The sequence below is a fragment of the Scardinius erythrophthalmus genome, assembly GCF_964197995.2.
Source record: "Scardinius erythrophthalmus genome assembly, chromosome: 13".
Classification (NCBI taxonomy): Eukaryota; Metazoa; Chordata; class Actinopteri; order Cypriniformes; family Leuciscidae; genus Scardinius; species Scardinius erythrophthalmus.
The window spans coordinates 24483460-24501499 of record NC_138233.1 but is presented as its reverse complement, the minus strand read 5'-3'; the positions used below and the strand labels follow the sequence as shown (position 1 = coordinate 24501499).

Genomic DNA, 18040 nt, shown 5'->3' with positions numbered 1-18040 from the left:
CAGTCTAATGGACAGTGACAGTGAGTCATACAACAACATAAGTAGTGAGTGACTGTAACTTTTACCAGGGATCAGTCAATTCAGCCAATTAAGTGTGTCATAGTTCATCACTTTCTCTTTGTTAAGACTGAGATCCACTTAAAGTTGACAAATCTATGCCCTGTGTTAGTGAACAGGAGCATAGATATATTTTAGATACTGTAGATGAAGCTTACCGAGACATGTGCCCATCCAATGTTATGCAACATTTTTTTTTTTTTTTTTTACATTTGTTGTATTCAAAATCCATCATCCATTATTTTTGTCTGTATATTATCACTCTCAGCCAGTCAAATGTATAAGAGCAGCAGTTAACAGGATGGTTATCATGATTAACAGATAACAGACATGGACTTTTGATTTCATGAAGAATGTCAACTGTTTTTCTGTCTTTTACTAAATTATCTTTACTTTACTTTAATTATCTTTATTTTCTTTAAAAAAGTCAAGACCAGATGCCTTGGAGAATTTCAGGAGGGCAAAACAGGGATGTGTTATCCCAGAGTGGTCATCCAAATCTTCATTACTGGAACATGGACCATACCAGTAAATGCTAATAAACTTGATGATGATAATCTGTTTAACAGCTGCTCCAAATCCCAGAGCTCAACAACATCTTCACCCAGCTGATAATAGCTAAAACATCAAGACTTCTTCAGCCAAAGACCACATTCTTGCCAAAACTTAGCCTGTGTGGATATGCGTGAATGACTTTTCTAGGAAGAAATGTTGACGTGGAAAGCTGCTGGATCATAACCACTCTAATAAAATCAATCTCTTATCCTGATATGAGATTGACTGTTGCCCTTTATCAAAATCAGTAAAAAAAAACCCACAAAAACTGAAACCAGAAGAAAAACAGTAAAACAAAACAAAAACAGCAAAACTAAACTTAAAAACTAAAAGCAGTAAAACTAAACTAAAAACAGAACAAAAACAAACAAAATAAAACCAATAAAACAGAACAAAAATAGTAAAACTAAACAAAAAAATAACAAAAACAGTAAAACTAAACTAAAAATAACAAAAACAGTAAAACTACACTAAAAATAACAAAAATAGTCAAATTAAACTTAAAAATCTTTATGACGCAAAACAAATCAAGAAAGTACAAACAAACTGAAGGCAAGGAGCAGGACATAAAATACTGCTTTAGTCTTTCTATTGTTTCTTGGAATATTTAAAACTCCAAAAAGAAACAAATAAATAAAGTTGAAAGAAGGTCTGCATTCTTCTCCATTGTGGATAAAGTAGTTACCCATCATAAGTGTCAAGTAAAAACGATGAGACACTGGAAGATTCAAATTGCTCTTGACAAGAAAACGATTATGATCTGGCAGGAATATTATCAATTTATTATAAGTAGAATATTATGTAGTACATTCACAATTAAGAAAGACTTACTCTAAATCACTTTTTCAACAGTTTACTTTATATAATTTCTCACAGCGCTCTCACTATCAGCAGCTGTTGCGCTCAAGCCAGTGCCAAGAGCATGCCAGCTGGAGAACTCAGTGGTCACATGAGTGTCCCGGTGCGAGTCCTCTACTGCTGCTGGCCACGGCCTTCTTCAGAGAGAGAGAGAGAGACAAGGGGACAGAATGGGATCTCGGATTTGCCCATATTGAACTGTTCCTAACACAGACAGACGGCGGGAGATCCCAATGGGAAGATGGGAGAGCTGGTCTTGCACTGGCCAAACAAAACTAGTTCATCCGCTGGCCCTCAATGTTGAGATAAACAGAATAATTGGCAGAGGGGTGGTCACCTGGCATCTGCCATCATGAGCTCACCCTCCAGCCAGACCTTCTGAACAGTCAATGGCTTCATCTTAAATTGCTCTAGCGGGAACAGGCCGGATTATTGACCTCTGTGCCAATCGAACAGAGGTCACACTGTGTGCCACTGCAACCCATTCAGTCCTACTATGCTGCACAATACATGTTCCTATTATATTAATATACCTGATAAATTATTACACTCAAAATATTTAAAGACATCATATTATGTATGATTACAGTATATATTTATATATACCATATATTTCATTTTTTTTTTCTCTAATTGAAATGTTTCAAACAAAACAAAACTATTTAACAAACAATAAAGGTCCTTAAGCGGTCATGAACTGCATTGTTTTGTTGTTTTATAATGTTTCCTAGGGTCAACTTTTAATGTTGATTTTTACATCAAAAATTGTCATAATTTAGAAATAAAAGGCATTTTTTTCCTACCCTGATTTTAGCCCTCTAATTTGAAAGCCCTATTTTAAGGGGCGTGTCTGCTGTGAGACTTCAGTTTTAACGCCCACTGCTGTGATTGGCTAACATCTTTGTATATTGAAATAGGTAGTATTACATGTGGAACTCTCTCGAAACCATTTAGCATGTTTTTACTATTACAACTCTAAAGGTTAACTAATCTAAACTAGTTGCAATGATTAAGTAGGCGTTGATCTCCTGCAGAGGGGTGTTTGGTGTTTTAAGCCCCCAATGGCGCCTTCCAGGCAGCGAGGGGATGGGTAGGTTTAAGGTTGAGGGTAGGGTTAGCTGCCTCTAAGGAGCCATTGGGGGCTTAAAACACCATTGAGCACTGCAGAGGCGATCTTTCACCATAGGCACATTCCACAATGAGTCGTTCGTTGGGCTTGGTTATAATAAAAGCTGTTTTTGGACTAACAAGGAAGTTTTCAGCTCTGAAACTTACAGGATATTCTTACATGATGACCCCTTATATGTCAAAAGCTCAAGGTAAATGTTAAACATTAACACGTCAATCTACACCTCCATAACACATAATGACAAAGCAAAACCCAGATTTTTTATAACTTTGCCAATATATTAAAAAGACAAAAACTAAAATATCTAATTGCATTAATATTCAGACCATTTACTCAGTACTTAGTTGATGCACCTGAGGCAGCAATTACAAGCTCTAGTCTAATATGATGTAAGAAGCTTTTAGCTTTTTATTTCCATTTCCATTTCCATCTAGTTTGGCAGTGGCTAAGTTTGGGCAGAGCATATTTATGGAAGTCTGACTTTTATGGAAATACCTCCTTAAATTGCAATACAAGTATATATTTTTTAAGTTACAAAGTTCAAAAGGTGACCCAGCAGACCAGCACACAGTCTGACTCTGCAACATTGCAATATACTGAGCAGCATTTGTTACAAGGAGCCCGGTTGAAAATTTTTGCATAAAGTAAAAAAAAAAAAAAAAACTCCACAGAAAATTATGCACTTGTATTTTGAAGAGAAACTCTCTTAAGAAAATATGATGGTCCTGCTATAAAGCCACAACACAAAGAGTCTAAAGCAGATGATGTTCTTCCAAGGCAGATTATAGATTCAGCATTCAGCAAAACATGAATAGAGATGCCAATAAAGTTAGCTTATCTCAACAACCTGATTCAGAGCTTTATGTCTATGGAAATGTATTTACACCAGCAATGCATACAATCCCAAAACTACATCTTTACATTTATTCCAAGAACTGTTGTATACCGAGTTGAGAACTACTGGAACAAAATGGATCTTTTCCCTTTACCTCTTATAGCTTACATAGCATTTAAAGACCGTTTCTTATTGATTTGAGGAAATGAGGCACAGGGAAGAGCTTTCATATGAATAATGTGAAATGAGCTCAAATGGAGATGACAGATGCTTTCACTTATGCCCTGAGGTGGGAGATTTAGGCTGCTGAACCGATGACTGATAATTAATGGCACAATTACACTTCATTAAAGCGATGAGATTCAGATTAAATGAGAGTCCAATCGATACAGAGAGTTCTTTAGAATCACACTGTTTATTACAGCAATAAGGACTCTACTCATTTTTCATTGTCATTTTAGTCATGATTGTGGACATAATAACTGCAAATTCTTTTACTCTCTAATTTTTTGTACTATAGCTGTTGTCATTCATATTATTGTTGACACTTTTTATGAAGCATGTATAAAGGTATTTATAATGCTGCTTATTATATTGTTGTTGATTGTGTATATTTTAAGCCGGGGGCACACTGTGCGATATATAATAGTCCTTTACGACTGTTGCATGTCAGAATGAACGAACATGATCTTCGCTATAAGCCATGTCACACTGTAAGATCTCAGCTGTCATTAATGTCAGACTGTACAGCAGTCAAGATGCGTTAAAAACAGATGCACACAAGAAGACTCATCTGAAGTTTTACATCATCAATCCATGTCACTTTCAGTGACTGTGAGCTGCATTTACATGCAGGATAGAAATGGTGGTTTGCAAAAAAAAAACAATCTCTAGCGGTAATTTTCATCATTGTTTTTTTCGAAAAAATAAAATAAAATAAAAATCTAAGACGAAAACGTGTGTATGGAGCAAGGGGTGAGACGTGTGTATGGAGTTTGTTGTTGTCTCACTAATATGTCAAACTAGCAATCAAAGACTTTGGCTCCTGATCAGATAAATCTGTTTAGGATTCTCAAAATGTGTTACAGAGGGAGTAAAATAGCCCAAGCTTTAAAACAATTATTTTAAATTGAAGATAAGGTAATCTATGTGATAATTTGCTGCTGTGCCTTATTTGTATGTTCTTTTTTAATTCCTTTTTAATTTCCCTGTAGTATTATTTACGGTACTTATGTGTTTGTTTGTTTTTTTGTATTTTTGCTGTTATTCTAGCTTTGTATTTTTCTATTATTATTTAAAATAAGAAAAATATAATCACAAAAAATTTGTCTCAGATAGCCAAATCGTGGCAAAAATCATACAGCGCTCCAGCTTGGCTCTGTTTAAGGGGATGGGAGCCAAGCATCTGCGCCCCACGGTGCTGGACCCGAGGCAGAGCGCCATCTACACTTGTGGGGTTAGCAGTTGGTTCTGGCTGACGAGCTTGGGACGGGTCTTTCCCTCTCCCAATCCTCAATCGCCAGTTCTGTTGCTCTCGAGCCGAATCTGGAAGCCCAGTCTCTGGTTTCTTCTCGGCCGATCTAGTTCTGAGGAGCAAGACATGACAGGAGTCGAGGAAGACGCTACGTCTCAACCTGCCTCCTCCTCGTCACCGGCGTATGGGGAATTGTTGGACAGAATGACCCGCGCCACCATCAAGTTGAGCTTGGACTGGTCGGTAGAAAGGCAGGAACGCGCTCCGAGCAATCGATTGGATGAGCACTTCCTAGCGAGTCATAAATGTTGCGCCCCTGAGCCTTCCATTCCTCCAAGAATTTTTTAGTGAGCTGTTGAGGTCATGGGGGAATCTCTTTCCTGCCAATGTCTTCCCCCCTAGCAAGTCTAACTATAATGTGAAGGGGTTGGAAGACAGCGGGTACACAAAGATGCCTCAGATGGAGGAATCCCTAGTGGGTTACCTTTCGTCTTCTTCTGTATCTTCATGAAAGGCTCCTACCTTGCCCTCGAAGCCGTGCTAATTTACATCAAAGCTTGTGGGCAAGGCATATGTGGCAGCTGGGAAGGCCGGCGGTACTCTGCATACCATAGTGGTAATGCAGGCATACCAGGCGGACCTGCTGAAGGACGCCGATGTAGTGGGGTCCGTGAATCCTGCTGAAATCGAGGAGCTCCGCTGCTCTTCTGATCTTGCTCTCCTTGCGACCAAGCAGGTGGCCCGCCATCGGCCGCTCTCTTGCTGCACTGGTCGCCACGGAGAGGCACTTGTGGCTTAACCTGTCGGGGCTAAAGGAGACGGACAGGTCCTTTCTCCTTGATGCCCCGGTTTCGTCTGCCGGACTTTTGGCACCGCCGCAGTCAGCTGTGTTTGGGCGCTACACCACACGTCGCAGAAGGCACCCTTCTGTCTCCCCACCTGAACCTGTCGCTGGGCCCAGCTGGCAACCTGGTCAGAAGGCGAGCGTAGCTGCAGTGAGGAGCCGGGGTTTAGGAGTGGTCTCACTTGAGGACCTCAGGGAAATCATCGAGGCTAAGACAGGCAAATCAAAACCCTGTGGTTCCACGTCTGACCATTTTATTTTAGTCACCCTTTCTTGTCCCCTTTCTTGTTTCCCCTCCCCTCCAGTCTAGGGTGTTGGGGTTCAAGAAAAAAAAAGGGAAAGGGAATATTGTTATAGGGACAGTAGAGTCTGTTCAGCCTGTTGTGTCCAAAAACTAAGCTCCCAGCTCCCTCTAGTGGGGACCAAGTTATCTGGGCTAGTGCACTCCTTATGATTTACGACTGTATATAATGAATATATGGAAGATGGGCAGTGTTGATTCTCACGTTCCCACTTCTTATAATCTGTTATACATTGGTACAGAGTGGCATTCTCTCTGTGTTGCGCTTAAGGCTGTGAGATGTATATGAAGAGGGTGGTTTATTCCCGTGGCTCGCGTCCCAGCTCTTCAGCTGTGATCCTTACAGTACAATGAATTGTATATTGGTTATATGGAAGATGGGCAATTTTGCTTCTCGTGTTCCCACTTCTTATAATCTGTTATGCAGTAGTACAGAGTGGCTTTCCCTCTGAAATGCTTTTAGAAGGCTCTAGAAACTCCATTCAGTTATGACATTCCCTTAAAGGTGTTCTCGGGAATGCCACACCCTCGAGCTCTGCCTGTGGGCTGAGTTCTTTTTGACTCAGTCCTGCAGGGAAGTGAGGAAGGGTGCAAGCCGTGTCTTCTCTGGTAAGGTATGCAGCTCTGGCTCCCTAGAGTCTTTGACTTAATGTCAGCCAATAAGGCACTTATCCCCTCAGCATGGCGGAGTGAGTACTCGTTCCACAAAGTGCCCTCTGGGGGACACAGTGCAAGTTCCCATTCAAAGGGGAACATCTCAGGTTATGCATGTAACTATGGTTCCCTGAGAAGGGGAACGAGACACTGCGTCCCCTTGCCATGCTTCAGGGATTCCTGTGCATGTCTCCTTCAGACAAGAAGCTGATGACGTGTCTGCAGGTTCGCTTTTATACACACAGTCGCACCAGTAGTACGTCATAGGCTGTCGCCGGCCAATGTCAAGTTCATTGTCGTGTTTCCACATGCTCTACAGACACTGATCATGCCTGGGGCATTACCCAAAGTGTCGTGTAGGGACATGCGTAACTTGAGACGTTATTTAAAAAGTACAAATATTCCATGTGGTTTTAATTAAAATGAGGTCATGCAAAATGCTTGTCATACTTTGTTCATTACGAGTGAATCATTGAGTCAGTCATTCAACCAATTCGTTGAAAAACGATGATTCATTCATTAAGAGGATAGCACAAATATAACACTACAAAGTCCAGAAATCTAATTTCATTAGTATATTGAGTTTAATTTATCGACATAGAACTGATGTTCAATATGATAGTTTCATCCTTACATCTACTATGATACAATTGACCAGTTCACATTTCCGGGTTTCTCAGAAGCAGAAGTCATCATAGTTGGGTAAACTTCTATAGTGGTGAATGAGAGAATTCATTAAATATATTTTTCATGTTCCTATTTGCTCAAATAGCAAAAGAAAAACTTCACAATAATGTTTTCACAACTTTCAAAAGAGGAAAAAAATAGAGAGCGATTGATAATGGCAGTTGGAAGAGAGAAAGACGTCAACTTTACCGTCACTCCCACAGCCGCTGTATTAGAAACACACTGTACAATTACACACTGTTCTGGTCAGGTGGTAGAACTTTTGTTAGCTAAGTGTGCCAGAGGTTCTGGGTTCTAATCTGCCTCCCTATAGTTTTTTCTCATTAAAACCAAAGATGTTCATTAGTGATTGTATATCAAGAGCAGGGACATGTTTGTGTGCATTTTGTTTTGTGATTTCAATAGAACGAACAGAGTCTACGCAACGGTTAGCAATAGAGCATATTTCTGTGCACGAGCTACCGCCACTGATAACAGGTGGAAACCACGAGCACTCATGATTTAAAAAACAACACATTTCAGCATCAGATCACCTCTTATTTAACATAAACAAATGAAATGAATACTAGTCAACTACACTGTAAAAATAAAAGGTGCCTGGAGGAACCTTTTGGGGTTCTTCACTTCGCCACACCGGCGGAACCGTCTGTAGATCCTCTAGGCACCCTTTAAAAAGGGGCAGTTCTCTGAGGAACCACACAGGTTTCCTGAGGAACTCTTATATTAGGCACTGTGTGGAACCACTTTGGGTGCCTCCAGGAACCAAATTTCATTTTTTTTTTTAAATATTTAATTTCATGTTGTTACTATGGTTACCTTTGACTTCTATTATAATAAACAAATTGAACCAAATACAAAATAATAATTGTTTATTACATATTTGATATTCATTTTTATACATACACTTCCATGCACATGGGGAAAAAAGCTAACTACAGATTAATATCAATGACTACACAAAAAAATAGTATAATAAGCAACATGAATAATCAACCATGTATATACAATAGATAAACAAGAAAAGACATCTCAACAAAATGCATGGAAACACATATGTTCCACTAAATAAATCAATGTAAAAAAATTACATTTGAACTAATTAAAAATGTCCACATACTTAACTTTAAAACATTTGTGTTTCAGTCCGATGGTTAGTCTGACATCACTGTTTCCAAGTCCAAAAGCTCTATCAGATGCCAAAAACAAACAACAGTGCTTATATACACTAATTGTGCTGTAACCTTTATCTCTATACTGAAATCTCTGATGGTTAGTTATTCAGCTATTTTGAATCATAAAATGTTTAAGTCTGGGATGCCGTTAGACTGGAGACTGTAATGTACACTATGGCTTTTGAAAAGCTTAAATGTGTGACTTGAATCAACAGTGTTCATAAATGGTTGTTGAGTATTCTCATGAAACAAGATAGAGGAAGTAGAAGTAGAGGCTTCGACCCGAAACAGAGTTAAGGTGCAGTAAAATTATCTGTTGTTCTGTGAATGTTCACTGGTGAATTCAGTCATTTCAATATGAATTCACATCAGCAATTTCGTTTGTGGTCAAAAATGTCACTATGGGACCAAGTTGGTGTGAGGTACTTAAAGAGTTAGAAAAGTGAAAAGGTACAGCATCGTTTTACGTTTGTTTTTCCTCTTTTCTGGTGGATGGTCCAGGCACTTCGATGATTTTCAGGTCTACAGGAGGATTTTTATTCTTGATCAAACTTGTATTTCAGCTTACCGAGATCCCTGCAAAGTACAAAATTTACTGTTAGTAAGGTTATTAAACTGATAGTTGTGAAATTTAAATAATTTCCTCAGCCTTGTGACGTTCCAAACCTGTTTGACTGTCTATCTGTGGAACCCAAAAGCAGATCTCAGGCATAATGCAACCCCAGTCACCATTCACTTTCACTGCATGAAACACAAGCAGAAAACAATTGTGTAAATCATTCATGAAACCATTCTTATGCACACTTGTCTAGTTCAATTCAATGCAACAATTTATGTAAAAATGGTTAAGCTCCAAAAATTTCCCAGAAAAGATCCTAAAAATAATCAATGAGTTCACAACTCATGTGTTATGGGTTGTGTTGCAAGTCTTCTGAAGCCTAATTGCTTTTTCCTATTTATTTATTTTTTTTGTCGAAAAAGACTAAACTTGAAGTTATAATTCAGTTAAAATGTCTATAGCATTTTTTGTGAATCAAACCTGTGATATTATTTTTCTGAGTAACATGAATGAGATTTGAGATCATGAGAAAAGATTTTCAGAGAGTATCTGATTAAAAAACACAAGTACACAGTCAAACAATACAATTTCACACAGAGAAAGTTCATAGTAATAAAGTACTTGCATGTGGTGCAGGTAACTTACTGTAATTCAATGTTGCCACTGAAATGTTCAGATTATTTTAGAAATGTAATGGTTGTTCTGGGGAAACAAAAGAACAAAGCTGATTATTCACAACATAATATTTATTGACCAGTAAATGGCTTTAAAATGGTATTTGAGAGAATGAGGGCACCTGTAGTAAAGTTAGGCTAAACAAAAACAGACCAAACTATAACCTGTTTTTGTTATTCATAACAAACGCCAAGAATCAGAGAATTTTCTAAATTAGTTAGGCAATATCAGCAATTTGAATACACAGTTGTACAAAATATGTTGAATTGAATGACTAAATCAATCTAAGACAATAAGTCAATCATTTCCATTTGTTCATTAGATCAACGTAGTTAGCATCGCGGCTAAAACCTTCATACCAGATACTGTGCAATAAACGAGTGGTAAACACTGTAAAAACGTAGTAATGTATAATAAATTTAGTTTATATATATGTGTGTTTAAATATATAGTGAGTAGACTCTGTATTTATATTTATTTGGCGAGTTTACAAACCTTGTAATGGAGAGCCGAATAAACGGCGGAAGCTTTGATGAGAGGAGCCGTTACTTTCCTGATGACGATCAGCTGAGCTTTGTTGCGCGCGAGCAGCGCGAGGATCACTGAAGCGACGACAGCGGAGGAATAGCAGCAGTTTCGTGACAGAATAAACTCTTTATCCTCCTGGTTCTTCTTCTTCATATAATATTATTATTATTTAGTGTTGTTGTTTAAGGTTTAAATGACTTAATAAAATAGGCCTATACTAAATATATGTAAGCTACCCAAGTGAAAAAGACTATAGTTACTGTTAAATGTATTAAAAATGCATTAAAGTATATTTGTATTGTAGGTCTACTAAAAACACACTCAAGTACATTTTTAATACATTTAATAGTACGTCTTTTTCACCTGGGTATGTATACTGAATCAAAATTAAGTAGCCTATAATAATAATAATAATAATAGGATAATAATAATAATAGAATAATAATCTAATTCGGGCCTCACTGAACCATTGGGTTCCTCCAGATGCTGGCTTTAACATAAGAGATCTTCCAGGAACCACTTAAATGTTAAAAGATCTTCCAATAACCCTTTTATCGCATTTAAGTTCCTCTATTTTCCCCCAAAGCACTTCGAGGTCTCATGGTAATGAAAAGGTGACTCCAGAACCTCTGAAGTAAATACAAAGTGCTTAAAGGATCCCATAAGTTCCAGCAAGAACCTCAAAGATTGTCAATGCTCCTCCAGTAACCCTACTATAGGAAAAAGAGCTTTGAGGCACCAAAATTACATTTTGAAGTTCCTTGAGTATCCAACAGGATACTTGAGGCTCCTTTAGTTTTTACAGTGTACTGTACACGGTAAATTAGTACCGTGAGATGTTTCAAAAAGTGAGGGGACAATATCAACACTGGCAAAAAGTGGTGGGGACATGTCCTACCTGTCCCACATGCAAATTACAATGAAAAATTAAAAAGCCTTTTTTGCATTTTAACACAGGTTGTGTGTATTCATAGGCCTTGTCCTTTTCAAAATCCTGATTAAAGAATAGACAGCTGCTGTCTTTGCCATCCTAACACCTGCTAATGTCATTGAGATGCTCCATGTCTTTGAGATATCCTTTCTCTCTGGCAGCCTTTGAGATGAGACCAATATAAAATATTTTTGACAGGAGACAAACTGGTCATAGAATCTAAAGGCATCATAAACTGCAGATGTGCTATGCATAATTCTCACGCCAAACTTTCAGAACACTCACATAAAAAAATACCTGTCAGCAGCTAATAAAACACTGGAATGTTAGTACATTTTCATCTGCGTTATACCATAAATCTGAAGGTTGGAGGTTTCTCAGCACTGATATGTCAGTATTTTAAAAGTTAAAGATAGTTCACCCAAAAATAAACATTTTGACTTCATTTACTCACCCTCATTCCAATCCAAACCTATGACTTACTTTTTTTATCTGCAGAACACAAAAGATAATAAATAAATATCTTTATTATCAAAAGCAAAATAAATCTCCTTTCACCTCCCACAAAAGAAAGTATTTCAGGTTGGAATAGCATGAGGGTGAGTAAATGATGACAGAATTTTCATTTTAGGTGAACTATCCCTTTAAAGACATGCGTATTAACATGATCTGTGGCAGAACAATGCTGCACACTGGTGGTAGCTTTGAGTTAAAGCACAAAGTAAACAATAAACGATTTTTCCCCTCACTCTTCAATTTCACTTTAAAAAGAATCAACTTATAAAAAGACTAAAAGCACAGACTAAAATATAAAGTCAGTGAAGCAATATAAAAGTAAAGCCAATTTAGGAGATTTCTCAAGACAAAGACAACATGTTTTCTTTAAACATTTGGTTTATTTTGTATTAAGACAGATTATATTTGTAGCGGAAAAAATGTAGGATATAACCTAGGTTTCCCACCAAAATCTATGATCACAAACATAGCCTACGTTGTCGCATAGTTGCATAGATATGAAAATACCTGGATTTGTATAGAGATATTTTAAGAACATAAAATACATCTGTAACAATTATGTAAAAACTCTGAGCTGATGCAGTAATTATAATGCCAAGAAATTAAGATGCACAGAAACTAAAATAATCTAAAAGAGTTAACTTAAAACCATTAGGAATGTTTCAATAAATAAAGTATCACCATAGACAATGCGTAAGCTTAGAATATAAATAGTTCCCAGTATGCATTAAAAGGTTTAAATTCAACAGTATTTCTATTTGTGCTAGAAGCATTTAAGCATTTGGGCTCCAGCATTTAAGCAGCATTTAACAACATACCCTGTTGTAATTCAGCCAATAGGAGGACACAGTGTGTCAGTTCCCTGAGCTTAGTACACGGTATCATTGGATCATCCAGCTGTGTCTCCAGCTCCTTCAGACCTGTTCAACAGGTCAGACGTAATGCCATTAAAACGCTCTACTCTCTACACAAAACAAAAGCGAATTCCTGGCCAATATTTGGCCTCTTTAGCAAAGCCTTTAAAGAAAGAAAGGATGCACATTTTCAAAAGCTACTCTGTGGCTGCACAGTCACAGTGACAAGGCACATCGGCATCTGGTGCTTCTGTAATTGAGGTAAACATCTGGTGACTGGGTGAAAGAGTTCAACTTGCATTCACCCAGACAATTTCTCAGTATATATCAAAGCTTTATGGTCATTTAAGTACCCATAAAGCTGGGTAAATGTCACAAATGAGATTATATATATATATCACACAATTCTGACTGCATAAGCAACAAAACTAGATTGGAAGGAGATAAGGAGTAAATATACAAGCTAGAGCCCGTCTAGCATAAACCATTTATATTCATGAAGAAAGATCAAGCCCTTACTGAACTAGCTACTTAAATTAAGCTAAATGTACTATAAAATGTGTAAATACATAATTTTAAGATAAATGTCATGAGATACAAAATGACCTACATTTAACAAAGTTTGAACTACTAAGATTAAAGGCAAAACAGCACATCTTTTTTTCTTTTCAATAACATTTTTGTTGGAAGATGTGAACAGATGATTGTCAATCCATTTTCAGAACCTTAAAGAAATAGTTCTCAAAAAAAACAAAAACAAAAAGATCAACACTAAAATAAAATGTATTACCTGAAATCTTTTAAATATTATTTAAAAATTAAGCATGTTGTTTTGGACCCTACTGACATTCACGGTTCACATTCACTCAATAAAATAATAATAATAATTATTATTAATCACTGTATGGTCAAAATCACTGTTCAAAATATCTTCTTTTATGTTCCACAGAAGATCACAAAATGTGGGTGAGTAAATGATGACAGAATTGTCCTTTTTGGTGAATCATCCCTTAGTTAAATTCAACTATATAATTCTGAAATCATTTAAGGTTGGCCCACACTAAAAGATTTTTAAAATCTCATCAGATTTTCAGAGACCACAAACATGGCGATAAAAAACAAACAAACATAGATTTAACAGTTTTGTTTCTATAGTGTGTGGAGACACACGATTTGACCAAGAAAGCACACCACATATTAACAGATTCCATTTACAAACAACCAGAGTCTCGACTGTGAACACAGGAAACCTTGCAAAATCTCTCACGGTCAAACGTGACTTTGGAATAAACAAACATGGCGGATGACGACCAAGAAGAAATGGCAATAATAGTGTTTGGACTGCTTTTCGTAGAAAAAAAAGAATAAGGTTTGGATGAAGTTTCAACATATTCAACATGGATATTTACGATCTGAGATCAGCGTGGCCCCGATGTTCTTCTGAGCAGATTCATTCACTCTCTTAACACCTCACTCCACAGGAAAATATGATAAGATAATCTGTAAAACCATCAAGATAATTAGGACTTTAACCTAGGATAGTCGAAAGGGGAGAATTGGGCCCAAAATCTGCCCGATTATCTTTTAGTGTGAGGGTGCCTTTACATATAAATCTCTGTCTTATGCCAAAACAGACAAATATTCAAAGACAACTTTGTTTACAAATCAATACATCACAAATTATTACACAACAGTGTCACAATCACCATTCTTTGACTTCGAGCTTTGGGCATAAGAGATGGCATCACCAACAGTGTGAAACTTTATTTCTTTGGTTCCTTTCTTTGGGTCATAGTAGCCTCCTCTTCGCAAAGAATCAATGACGGAGATGTTGCATTGCGCCAAAAATACATTGACTCCCAGCTCCTTGTAATCCTTGCATACCTCTTTCAAAGCATTGACTCCAGCAGTGTCTAGAAACAGCACAGGACTGCAATCTATGACCAATGCGTGTAAACTGGTGTGCTGTAGCAGATACACATCGGTGGACACATCCATCTCTTGCTTCAGGTCTTCTCCACCTTGTTTCTGATTCCTCTGCTTCTCTAGTTTCCTACGCCTGGTCTTCTCTTTAAGTGGATCCAGTCCCACACTGCGGTACAGTGACTTCTTAAACAGAGTTTGGTTGGCGTAGTAGATGGGAGCCTCGTATCGGAAAACAGCCACTCCTGGTTGGGTCTGAAGGCCCTTGTAAAACCCAATGTCCTCAAAGATCTCACGATCCCCTGCTTGGCCCAGCTGATGGACTTGGGCAGATTGTGTTCGACCTAGCACACAGAACGCAGATACCAGAACTCCAATCAGCAGGCCTAGCTCAGTGTTCACTAGGGCTGACGTAGACATGGTAACCAGCCAGATGATAGTGTCCACTCGATTGGCACGCCACATTTTGGGAATGTCCACAAACTTTCGCAGTGCCCCACGCAGGTTGACGACTATGATGACGGCCAGAACGCATCTGCAGAGTTAAAGAGGACGAAATTAGGAGAAGTATAGTGGAAATACACACAGTTTCAAGATAAAAATGGGACTGGGAGTGAAAACCTGAATACTTTCCAAGGACACTTGTGTGTCTGAAACAACCTCAAATGTTAAGGTCTCAAAATGATTTTGGGTCAATGAAAAAAAAAAAATATATATATATATGTTTTTTTTTTTTTTTACCTTTTCCCCCCTAAAAATGAATTTCCAAATCAGAAAGTAAAAGCACGTTCATCATACTGTAGGTGCAGGACATTCATTTTTTTCCAGCCACTCACCAGTCACTGTGGCTAGTGCTTTTCCAAGTTCACTGGCCACAATTTTGATATCAATACCATGGGGAAAAACCGCCATATAGATTTTTTTAAATATTATTTCATAATTTGGCAGCAGGTATATTAGGCTGCTGTCACTTTAAGACCTGACGCATGGATCCCTTATACTGTTACACATGAGTTTTCCTTCTCATCTGTTTACATTCACTTAAAACATAACTGACTGTTTACGTGAATACTCAACCCAAGACCAGCATTTTGTCATTATTTTGTATGTTTTTGACTGTTTAAGTGCAATAAGCAGTGAAAAAGAATAAAAAAAACAACTCAATTTAGTACTGAGAGGCGGCTTTATTTGCGCGCACTTTGGGTGTGAGCACAAATCTGCGGGAATGCTTAAAATTACGTGCAATACACGCAATCCCACGATGAAATTCAAGGCCTGTAACACCAACAATATTCATCTGGAGCAAATTAAACGGGTGAAGGGGAGGCGGATTTGTGTGTAACTCACTGTCGGAGAGATGAGAGATAGAGAAAGTGCAGCTGGTATTGTGTATCTATTCTGCGGAAAAATAATTTTGAAAGTGTTTCAGATATTTCAGTATCGATATGTATCGAAAAATCAAATTTTCAACAACACTACATTGCACTTAGTTTATCATTTCAGATGCCTTTTTAAAAGACTACAATAAAAAAAAAATTAATATATTATATCTAATGTGACTGCTGAAGTCCACCCACATTTGGAGGGTTGGCGGGTGTTAATGTCAAGCCCTGCAAAGGTGTATTCAAATCACTGTATGAATAATTACATTTTTATTTAATGTTTTTTAATAAATGATTAGATCCTGACTCTTCATACATTGACAATTTATTTATTACCAAGTTCATGCAAGAGAAACTGACATAATTTATACGTACTTCTGCAACGAGTAGAAGAGAGGTGCAATAACAAGCAGGACGAGCAGCAGCACTAGAGCGGTCACCAACCCCGAGACCTGAGTCTGGCAACCTGTGGACTCCTTCACAAGAGTTTTGGTCAAGGCGGCGCTGGTCGTGAAACAACGGAAAAAGGAAGGAATGATATTACAGAACCCAATGGCATACATCTCCTGGTTAGGGTCCACCATATAACCATGCTTCTTGGCAAACATCTCTGACAGAGACACAGTAATGGCGAAACCAACGATGGCAATCGAGAATGCATCAATAGCGATATTGGGTATGAGAGACCAGTTCGGAAGCTGTGGTGGCATGAAGCCCGTGGGAATGTTGCCAGCTACAGCCGAGCCATAAGTTTCCTTGAACTTTCCGAAGTGGGAAGCTAGAGTAGCAGCAATGACCACAAAGAGCTCAAAAGGAATGGGGGCCTTGAGCTTAGCCTTGAAGCGGTTGTTGAGCTCTTTCGTGGGTACAAGTACAAGCAAGCAGATCACACTTGTTATGAGGTCACATATGTTGGTATGACCCAGATTCTTCAGAAGACAGATCCAGGTTTTTATGAGCGAACCCCAGCCTTGGATACGAGGAAGGTGAAGCCCCAGAAAGTACTTCATCTGGGATGTGAGTATGGTGAGAGAGGCGCCAGTCGCGAAACCGCTCAACAGAGAGTCGGAGAGGAAGACTGAGACAAAGCCAACCTGTAAGAGACCCATTAACACCTGCAACCCAAGCAGAGCAAGACATTAATACAATTAGACATTTCAAAAATTTTACAGAAGAAGCTTAACCTTGATAGATGGACCAACCTGGTAGACTCCTGCTGTGAAAGTTAGTGTTGCTCCCACCATGATTGCATAGCAGCTCCGGTCACATATTAGACCAGTGCTGTTGTCCAAATTTCCCATGATGGTCTGATTGGTGTCCGATGTGTATCCTGCCAGAGTAAGTTCTCTGTCAACAACCTGTCCCACCAGAAGGCACAATACCCCAAACATCCCAACAGAGATGTGCCTGGAGGTTCCCAGCAGGGCGTAGATAATGCTGGCAAAGAAGGAAGTATAGAGCCCATAAATAGGGTCTTGTTCTGCCAGTAAAGAGTAAGCGATGGACTGGGGAACCAACAGGATGGCGACGATAAGGCCAGACATGGCATCCCCAATGATCCAGTCTTTGAAGTGATATCGCGGCAGCCATTTTATAATTGGAATGGAGTCTACGAGCAGGGCTTTGACTCGAGCATGACTGCAGGAACACTTTTTTCGCACCTTCCTTTTCAACACCTCCTTCCATGGCACCTTCTCTTTTACACACTCTTCTAAAAGGAAAGGAACATCCAACCCCGTATTAGCATCATCCTCTGCTGAAACGCTATCACAGACCTCTTCAACTGGCATAATGTCCAGAAACTCTTGCTGAAATAGGACACAAAAAGTACATTCATTAATCTTACTCGAAAAGAAAACAGTTTGTATTACATACATAAAAATGTAAAAAGGATCTTAGTAACACTTTTTTTCACATTCATAAAGATAGAGAAAAGAGTGCAGTTTGGTTTTTGGAAATCTTAAGTATGTTTACTAACTTATTATAAGTCCCTATATTATTTTCTTTTTTCCCTTGAAACACAAAACACACATTTTAACCTACATCTGTCAAAATGAGGTTTATTCACCTAATGCACCACACTGGCATGAGGTAGTTGTATGGACT

The 18040-nt window shown here is 38.3% G+C and overlaps 1 protein-coding gene across 1 annotated transcript; it reads right to left on the bottom strand.

Moving 5' to 3' along the window:
• Positions 1 to 13320: 13320 nt before the first annotated feature.
• Positions 13321 to 17724, bottom strand: LOC308700740 (sulfate transporter-like; the record flags this gene model as incomplete). Its single annotated transcript, XM_081382501.1, has 3 exons — positions 13321 to 15087; positions 16310 to 17049; positions 17137 to 17724. 3 exons carry the CDS (start codon positions 17722 to 17724, stop codon positions 14313 to 14315), a joined length of 2103 nt encoding a protein of 700 aa, XP_081238627.1. The 3' UTR covers positions 13321 to 14312.
• Positions 17725 to 18040: the final 316 nt, after the last annotated feature.